The 10,110-nt window shown below is 40.3% G+C and overlaps 1 protein-coding gene across 1 annotated transcript; it reads left to right on the forward strand.

Moving 5' to 3' along the window:
• Nucleotides 1-6,014: 6,014 nt before the first annotated feature.
• LOC126375299 (uncharacterized) lies at nucleotides 6,015-7,085 on the forward strand. Its single transcript, XM_050022243.1, has 2 exons — nucleotides 6,015-6,147; nucleotides 6,739-7,085. Exons 1-2 carry the CDS (start codon nucleotides 6,015-6,017, stop codon nucleotides 7,083-7,085), a joined length of 480 nt encoding a protein of 159 aa, XP_049878200.1.
• The last annotated feature ends 3,025 nt before the right edge of the window (nucleotides 7,086-10,110 follow it).

Consider the following 10,110-nt stretch of genomic DNA (forward strand, 5'->3'; position numbering starts at 1 on the left):
CATGTTTATCAGGTTTCACATGAAATTGTACACCTATATTGATATTATTTTGTACTTGACGAATTTTACATAGATGTGAACTAATTTAGCAGCATGATGGTCTCGGATGTAGCGCGGCAGGGGGCGGAAGCAGCGCCCGCGACGCCATGGGAAACGCATTGTTCTTGCGCGAAATATTGTGTGGAACCAATCGTTTCCTCCACGACTCCGGGTGCCTGCGTATGTTTACACTAACCACTCCGTATTTGTACACTAACCGAAAATTACCTACGAGTAACAAGTCAAATTCGCTTAATCGGAAGTTATCCAGTTTCAATCTTAAATTAGCGATTGTAATTAAGTACCTAGTCTAGGTAAGTAGGTATATCTACCTACTTTGTACTATGAAAATGATGCATCATGTTCAAAACAAGCAAATCACGTTTTAATTTTAATGACTTTATTATCTAAGTGAACGTGAACACCTATTATCATCACGTCGACTGAAAATCTTACGACATAAATAGTAGGTAACATTGAGATTCTTCAAAGATACCAAGAAGGGCATAAAGCTTTTATGCATTAGCTGTTTTTTCTTCAGATCAGCTGTTCATCTTAAGAATAATGGCGGATATGCAAGCTGGTGTGTTCATCCCGGGCATAACGTAGGTACTCTGTACCTGACTAGGGGTAGTGTACCCGGGGCGGGGGTCGCGGGTTCATTGATCGCGGCTATTGTGGAGCAAGCGCGTGCGCCGACAGCTGCGCAACTAGCCGGGAGCAGATGGCTAGATTTTCTAAAACATTTTTAATGAATTCCTCAATCCGTGAACCGGTTTTTGGATCCGTTATTGTCGGGAGATATATATCACTTTTTGTATTTTACCTACAGGCTGAATTGCATTACTTTTGCAAAGAGGTCGTTTGATAAAAGAAACGTAACGATTGCGTTTGATAACACCTTCGCGTCTTACCGTAAATGTTCGGTTACTCCATGTTCAGTTTGATACGATTTTTAAGCAAATGTTTTGGTACCTACCGGACGATAGCGATTGTATCCAATATTTTTTTTCCGGGAATTATGGCGCTTCTGGTAGTGCAGCTTTTGCCTGGTTACGATAAAAAAATCATATTTGCAACACTCCGCGATAATTTAAACGTGGAATCGGAGACTGTTTAGTAATTTTTGATTCAAACTTCTGTACGCTTGGGATACATTTTTTTTGACCTGACTTATTGCAGGTTTGCCTCAGATGGCATTACATACTTGACCGGGCAAATGGGGAGCGCTGAGGGCTCTCACCCATTACAAAAATTTAAGACAATAGGTCCAAAGGTGCTCAGTTGGACGCGAACCTTGGCGGGCGTCGACTAAGAGCTGTTATTTTATTATACTTATGGAAAAAAAAAATCAAACTTCGTGGGCCGATAGCGATAAGCGCTGACTGAGGGAAATCGTCGACCACTAGGGTCGTTAGCAATAAGGTCGTTAGTTTGGATAAAAACGACTTTTCGTGGGTAAGACAAATTTGCCTACAGGGCTAGACCAGATGCCACCAACCCCATTGGAACTATAATAAAAATCCACTCGTTCACTTAATATGATATTTATTCACCACTTTACCACTCAAAATTCACAAACGAACAGCCCCCGTACAATGGGTCTCCTCCCTTTTATAATGACGACCGCCATATTTTCTTTCAAAACAGTGTTGCCAATTCTTAACTACCAAATGTGCGAATTGAATTTTATCCAGTGTTACCATCATAAACGTACAATTTCCTTTAAGTTAGGACTATTAAAATAGTTTATTATATATATTTTTATATAATGAGTAACGAACCTTACACTCGACCATCCTGACGACGTGTATGCCCTCATACACGCGCCAGGTGGCAACCTTACACTCTGCCTATCAAATAGTATTATATTGTACTAGAGTAAAACTATTGCGTTAGACTCGTATGTTAAAGTGTAAACATAAAGTAATCAAAAACCTTTAAATTATCATCATTAAGTTATTCATATGTTATATTGACGAACCAATCAATCTTCGTCTTATAACGATTCTCTTATGCATCTTATCAATCTCTAACGAACTAGTCGTACTCCACTAAACATAATCTCTACCGTTTTAGTGAACCAATCAATCTTCACTAAAAGGATACTTTATATATTATATACTTTATATGCTATTGCGAATATGTATCACTAACGGAACTCTTCGGCGTCGACACGTGGACCAGTCGAACTCCAGTGTCGTTTATAGTGTCTCATAGTGTCTTTGTATCGACCAGAACGAGAGCCAATCGATCCTCACGTCCGGCCTGAAACAATAAACTCGTCTGCAGTAAACTTGTTAAACCATTATAAAATACAAAAATGTTTAGTTTTCACTTTGTTCACCATCGTCACCACTAGATGTATTTGCATCGGATTCATCATTATCTAGTTGTAACGCAGCTATGTGTACCCATGGTAGCATACGATCTGCTGCTACCGTGGAAACACGTTTGCTCGTGCTACCATTAAATCCAGGAATTGATGTTATTTTATACCTATCCTGTCCCAAAACTTTAATGATGCGGAATGGTCCGATGTAAGATGGAAGAAGTTTCTTACTCTTCCCGTCATTATTTAATGATACATTAGTAATTTTGACTAAATCGCCCTCATTATAAATACGAGCGGGCCGTTTATTTCGATCGTACCGTTCTTTTTGTTTCTCATGTTCCGTATCGATTCTATCCTTAACCTGAGACCTGATTTCAGATACGTCAGCATTATCACGAACCTCTTCCAATATCTCGTTTAAGCTAGGATTAATCTCGCTATTCATACAAGTACCAAACATTACTTCAATTGGTCTTCTACCAGTAGTTTTTTGTACGCTATTATTCAGCCCCCATTGTACTTTTCCGATTTGATTATCCCAGTCCCTTTCATCGTGTCTTAAGTTCTGTGCTTTTAATGAATTAAGTATCGTCCTATTATACCTCTCTACCTGTCCGTTTGACTTGGGACTCGCAACAGCGTTCAAAATATGTTTTATGCCTTTATGATAACAATACTTCCTGAAAGCGTTTGAAGTGTAACAGCTGCCACGGTCGCTAATCAAACGGTCAGGTACTCTAAACGTATAGAATATATCATCGAGAACTCGAATCACATTCTGAGTGTTGGTGTTGCGAACAGGCTTAATAAAGATGAACTTTGTGAAAGCATCGACGATTACAAGTAAGTAAGAGTTTCCCTTTTTTGATTTTACAAAGGGACCGAGGTGGTCAATGTGCAGAGTATGGAAAGGAATTTCCACTTTATTTATAGGATGTAATAAACCTTCATTTCCTTTAGCATTTTTCTTGGCATAAGCACAATCAAGACAAGCAGTCACATATTTCTTTACAAAACGATTCAGTTTAGGGAACCAATAACTTTTCTTAATCCGTTCCAACGTTTTCTCTAATCCAAGATGACCAATGTCGTCATGGTTCATCCTACATATTTGCCACCTTGCTCCCTTTGGAACTACAAAACGCAGATTTTCCTGATCACCATTTATGCACCGAAACAGCCTATTATCTCGTACGACGTAATTGTCTTTTATATATTGAAGCCCTTTTGGATCTAATTTACTGTCTATCATTCGTCTAATCTTCTCTAGCTCGGAGTCACCCAATTGCAAAGTAAGGAGCCAATCTTCATTACTTATTGCCATAACCTGTGCAATTGGATTACCGCTAACGACATCATCATGTTCAGGATTGCGCGATAAAGCGTCTACATGGGACATCTTAGTTCCCGGCCTATATTCAATAGAGCAATTGTATTCCTGCAGTAAGAGCCACCATCTAGCAATTCTGGGAATAAGGTCTCTTTTCATAAAAGTAGACCGAAGAGCGCTGCAGTCTGAAACTATTTTAAATTCTTTGCCTAACAAATATACTCTGAACTTTTCCAATGAACGGATAACAGCCAACGTTTCAAGTTCGTACGAGTGATAGTACCTTTCTTCGGGCGATGTTCGTCTGCTACAATAAGCTACCGGTCGGAGACTACCATCATCCCTACTCCGCTGCAACAGTATACCACCTACTCCTTCCTTGCTCGCATCTGTGTGAAGTTCGGTATCGGCTTCGCGGTCGTATATAGCTAATATCGGTCTATCTACTAATTTGGATTTCAATGCCTGAAACGAGTTCTCCTGTTTATGACTCCATTCCCATATTTGCCCCTTTTTCAACAGTTCAGTCAATGGAGAGGCAATTTGAGCGAAATTTAGAATAAATTTCCGGAAATAGCTGGCAAGTCCGAGAAATTGGCGAACAGCGTGAAGATTTTCTGGCCTTGGGAAATTAATTACCGACTGAATTTTCTTTTCTCCTGGCCGAACCCCGATTGCACTAATTTCATAACCTAAATAGTCAATGTTCGAGCGCAAAAAGTCACACTTTGCCAAGTTAAGCGTTAGGTTAGCTTTTTGTAGTAACTGCAAAACCTCTTCAAATCTATCTAAACATTCTTCAGAATTTTTGCCAAAAATAAGTATATCGTCCATATATGCAGTGGCTTTACTGAAACGAGCAGATCCTAGAACTCTATTGATTAATCTCTGAAACACGGCAGGAGCGTTTGCTAATCCAAATGGCATGCGATTAAACTCATATAAACCATCTGGAGTCACAAACGCTGTCAGGTGTTTGCTGTGTTCGGATATTGGCACCTGATAATATCCAGAAGCCAAGTCCAAAGTAATGAAGCAAGCTTGACCGGCTAACCTCGCAATTTCATCCTCTATAATCGGCATTGGATATCTTTCCTTAACTGTGATTGAATTGAGCATTCTATAGTCAACGCACATTCTAAAACTACCATCTTTCTTCCGCACAAGAATAATAGGGCTTGCGTACTCCGACACAGACTCCCGAACTATCCCAGCTTCTATCATTTCTTCTATCATCGACTGTACCTTGTCCCGTTCATGGTGAGATAGTCTGTAAGGACGATAAACAACGGGACGCTGACTGTTTATTTCAATAGTCATCTGAGCCAATTCCGTACAACCCAAATCCTTAAGATTTGTCGCGAAACAGTGTTTGTATTTTCTCAAAATAGCCATCAACCTTTGCCTATCGTCCTTCGTTGTTGAACTCCCTATCTGAACATCTTTCTCCTCAATACACTTATCACGATTGGTGGTCACTTCTACTTCTGCAAGTCCTGGTGCTTGTATCATTATGCGCTGAACAAACTCTACCCTTTCTCCTCTGCCTATTACTTTATTCCGAGATATTTTGTATGGGTACGAGCATGGGAATACAGAAACATCTAAACAACCTCTTTGAACATGATATACACCTCCTGATACAACACATTCATGCTTTGGACTTCCGACAACGTTATTGTTTAACAGAACACATCCATTATAGTCCGAATCTATATACGCTTTAATCGACGCAGGCCCAAATAATTCCACCTCAACATCTACTCTTACTTCGTAGAGCTGATGATCGTTAATATCAGGTTCACATGAAGGTATCTCAGACTCAATCTTTCGAAACTGCAAAGTTTTTGAATCTTTGATCACAATTATATGAGGTTGTTCCGTATAAGACTGACCTACCAGGATCGATTTGTCTAATAAATTGTCATCGACCACCCTGCAAGCGACTCTTGCATCGACTCCGTCCACGGCCAGATCTAACAATACTGTTCCTAGCGAACAAACTACGTCATTACCAAAACCCTTCATCATTGACGGACAGCGATCATGTTCCAAACCTAGATTTGCAATTAATGTTTCCCTGACTAACGTTACCTCACTACCAAAATCGATAAATGCTTGTACCGTCGTATTGTTCACTTTAATATCTTTAATGAATTTTGAATTTGGAGCAGAGCTTGAAATGCACATTGTCTTAGAAGGTTCATTGTTAGTTACATTGTTCGACTTAGTACGGCAATTATCATTAGTATGACCAATTTTATTGCACTTCAAGCATTTGAGTATAGGTTTTCGACAGTCCATGTAAACATGGCCGCGTTCCTTGCAATTAAAACAGAACAAGTGACCTCGTGGCTGACCAGGTTTATCAGCGGCAATTCTAGGATTATTTTGTCCCGAATTGTTATCAGTCCAGCTTCTATTCCTTCCCAAACTGCGTTCCGTAAATTGAACTTCCTTATTACTGATTAAAAACTGGAGCAACTGATCGGGCTGAGAACAACTCAAGGCTAATGCACTAGATCTTAATGTTCTATCCGTAATACCGTGTATTAAACAATCGACCGCTCGTTTTCCCGTAATGTCGCACTGATTAATTAACGCAAGTTTTCCATAATAGTAATTCTCAATTGGTTCACCGAACTTGGTCTTTCTTCTGAGCATCTCCTCCAGGATTTGGCCGTAGTTTTGGTCACAGGGAAAAGCACTAAACAATTTCTCTTGCCATTCCACCCAAGTATATAAGATAGTACTCAAACTCTCGTACCATACCTTGGCCAAACCCTGGAGCTTTTGCATAGCAAAATGAATGGTTGTCTTTTCGTCCCAGCCGTACACACTTGCACATTCGTTAACTTTGCGTATCCAAATATCTATACGTTGGTTTTTTGTCGACGGATCAAAATTTGGAAGAATATTATTATTTTGTGATGATGACGGCTGAAATGTGGGACCACCCTTCATTGTATTAATAATATCAGCTATATTCTTAATAGAAAAGGAAGGGGTACATGACCTTTTATTCCGTGATGAGTCGTCTTCGCGTTGCTTTTGCTGCTCAGCTTCCATCGTCAGGCTGTGGCTGCGCTTGCGGCTGCACTGGCTGCGGCTGCGCTGGCTGCTGCGGCTGCGCTGGCGGCTGCGCTGGCGGCTGCGCTGACGGCTGCGCTGGCGGCTGCGCTGGCGGCTGCGCTGGCGGCTGCGCTGGCGGCTGTGCTGGCGGCTACGCTCGCGGCTGCGCTCACGGCCGCGCTGACGGCTGCGCGGGCGGCTATGCTGACGGCTGCGCTGGCGGCTGCGCTGGCGTCTGCGCACGCGGCTGTGGCGGTGACTGCCACCACATCGAACCCCGTTGTCATCAACATGTCGATTGTTGTGTGATCGGCTTCTTCGTAACTGGCTTTCCCTCTCGCGTTGCAGTTGTATTTCGTGTTCCAGAGCCAGTAGACGTTCCCGGTTTCGTTCCAACTCCAGCTCCTTTTCTCTTAAGCCGATGCTACAGCTGCGAGGGCGACTGCCATGGCCCGCTGATAAGTCACGTTGTTGATGCGACGATCCCACTCCAGGTGTACGCAATCTGCGCTGGTCTTCATGGCCAGTAGATCTTGCATGATCCGCCATGACGCAGGGTCTCGATAAGAAAAGAGAAAAGCATTGTTAATATTATAAAAAGTAGATTAATCCATGTGCAAGCCACCCACGTGGCATCAATAGCAATAATAATAATAATAAAAAAACAAACATGTGCTTTCATTAAATCCATAATATTATTATGATTGTAACTTTAAATTATATTTATGTCCTTTTAAAACTTCCATGGTAAAAAAAGTAAGGTACCATGCGATCAGGGGATCTTAATTACGGAGGTACCTAACGTAGCTGATGGTCGAAACATAAGCGTTTCATCTTTATTACCTATACATTCAATACATTCATAATACAGACTTACATCCGTAATATACTCGTATATCGAAGTCTCCACGTGTACGAATACCTTGAGCCTACACTTGGTTGATTATTAAGTTCACCTAAAAATAGATTACCAAGCAAGCAGGATACTTATAGTCGCCTAAAAATACATGCTAAAATCGCTTCCACGAACAAAATTCGTAGTAAAACAAGAAATTAAAAAAAAAAAAATAAGAAATAATTATCGGCGTGTACTTACTTTGATCCCACTTCTGAAGTATAATAAAAATCCACTCGTTCACTTAATATGATATTTATTCACCACTTTACCACTCAAAATTCACAAACGAACAGCCCCCGTACAATGGGTCTCCTCCCTTTTATAATGACGACCGCCATATTTTCTTTCAAAACAGTGTTGCCAATTCTTAACTACCAAATGTGCGAATTGAATTTTATCCAGTGTTACCATCATAAACGTACAATTTCCTTTAAGTTAGGACTATTAAAATAGTTTATTATATATATTTTTATATAATGAGTAACGAACCTTACAGAACAAAGTTCCAGAATGAGCTCCGTTTTTTTTGACGTGACCTACGTAATGTAGATTTGCCGCAAATGGCATTAACTACCTACTTACCCGGATAATAAGAATCAGTTTCTACGTATTCCTTTTGGTTCACAGCAGATAAAGACGACTTATGCCCAGTAGCAGAAGTTAAATACTTCGACATGCTGCTAAAATGATTTTCCAAATTCATCATCATCAATTTTGTAGCCGCGCTCTTGTCGGTGCAGCATTTTCCATGCTACTTTTTTAGGGAAAAATAGAGCAGTGGTTTCCCTCTTGCCTTCCCCCGCAGTACTCTGTCTGACGCAAGTGGGATGCCGCTTGCCAGAGTAGTCTATTACAAAGCCATTAAAAAGCAAAGCTCGAAGCAAAGCCAAACTAAGACTCCGAATTATAAACCCAAAAAAGCAAATACAATTAATCTTCTTCGTCATCCATCAATTCAAACGTCAAGGATTTGTGTAACTATTCAAGACTAAAAACGTAATGCCATTTGCTGGATTAAAACATAATTCGATTCGGTTATTTTAATTAAATACGCAAGTAGATGAAAGATAAAAGCGGCACTTGAAATTAATGAATTAAGTAGTTACGTACCTATCTATTTTTGTAGAGCAATCAATAGCGTGGCAATCAACCTAGGTACCTACTAAAACATCAAACTTACTTCTTCCATTTCTTGCTGTTCATTTTAACTGACTTCAGATAATGGAGATCATCAATTTGTCCCGTAGGTAGGTGTTGTAATTCTGTTGAAAAATATTGTATTCGTCGTCTATGTGGGCTTCTAAAGTTTCTAAACCCTTACCTTTGCTTGTAGCTACCTTATATAATGAATGTTTGTCTACGTATTTCTTAGAAACTTAGAAACAAATCGTATTGCAATAATTCGATTTCGAAAAATTCGATTAACTATCGTCCAACTTAGAAATATATCAAAATCGGCTTAGTATCTAGTGTTAGTTATTATTATTATTATGGAACAAAAAAGAAACAATGATCTCGTTGATGTCTTTTGTATGATAGAAGCTGTTTTATCGCTGTGCTGCCAGATTAGGCGATTTTTCCCCTTTTAGCCTACTTCGAACGATATCAGGACGACTAAAAATTGTAAATGGCGACTGGCCGCCATTTAGGCTAAGTACTTTAGAAAAAAAATATGGCTCTTTTAGGCTACGTTACCTACGCTGCAATAATCTAGCCTCGCACTCTATTATTATAACCTCCGACCTCCGTGGTCCAGTGGTTAAGCATTGGGCTCACGATCCGGAGGTCCTGGGTTCGATTCCCGGTGGGGACTTATCAGAAAAATTACTCTGTGGTCCCTAGTTTGGATAGGACATTACAGGCTGGTCACCTGATTGTCCGAAAGTAAGATGATCCGTGCTTCGGAAGGCACGTTAAGCCGTTGGTCCCGGTTACTACTTACAGATGTAAGTAGTCATTACATGAGCCTGTCAGGGGCCTTAGGCGGTTCAATAGTAACCCTGACACCAGGGTTGATGAGGTTGGTACTCCACCTCACAACCCACACGATAGAAGAAGATTATTATAACTTAATGTATAATTATGTCACATCAATGGTTAGTACCTAGGCAACGTGAAGCTATTACAGGTCGTTTCATATTTTAAGTATCATGTAGTAAATCAAAGGCAATTCGAAAACTGCCAAGAGTGTGTCGGACATACATTAAGCTGGTGCTAGTTTTGGTAAATTTCGACAATATGGAACATTTAATATTCTCGTCTTGCCCAGGACCATGGCAATAAAAGAATCGATAAACTGCATCAATTGCGAGGGCAAAACGTCCTCAGTACTGATGTAATAAATTAAATGTTTAGCTGCGTTCAGCAGCAACCCTTACAAAAGCCAGCTTATATCGACTCAAGCGCAAGGGATGCACCCCCCGCTGTGGAACAAAA

This window comes from Pectinophora gossypiella, chromosome 2 (genome assembly GCF_024362695.1).
Source record: "Pectinophora gossypiella chromosome 2, ilPecGoss1.1, whole genome shotgun sequence".
In the NCBI taxonomy this organism is placed as follows: Eukaryota; Metazoa; Arthropoda; class Insecta; order Lepidoptera; family Gelechiidae; genus Pectinophora; species Pectinophora gossypiella.

Excerpts from the sequence above, each read along its gene's own strand:
- LOC126375299 (XM_050022243.1), top strand. The coding sequence starts at position 6,015 with ATGGCCGCGTTCCTTGCAATTAAAACAGAACAAGTGACCTCGTGGCTG. Across the intron at positions 6,148-6,738 it reads TCCTTCCCAAACTGCGTTCC|TCGTCTTCGCGTTGCTTTTG; the intron begins GTAAATTGAACT and ends TTCCGTGATGAG.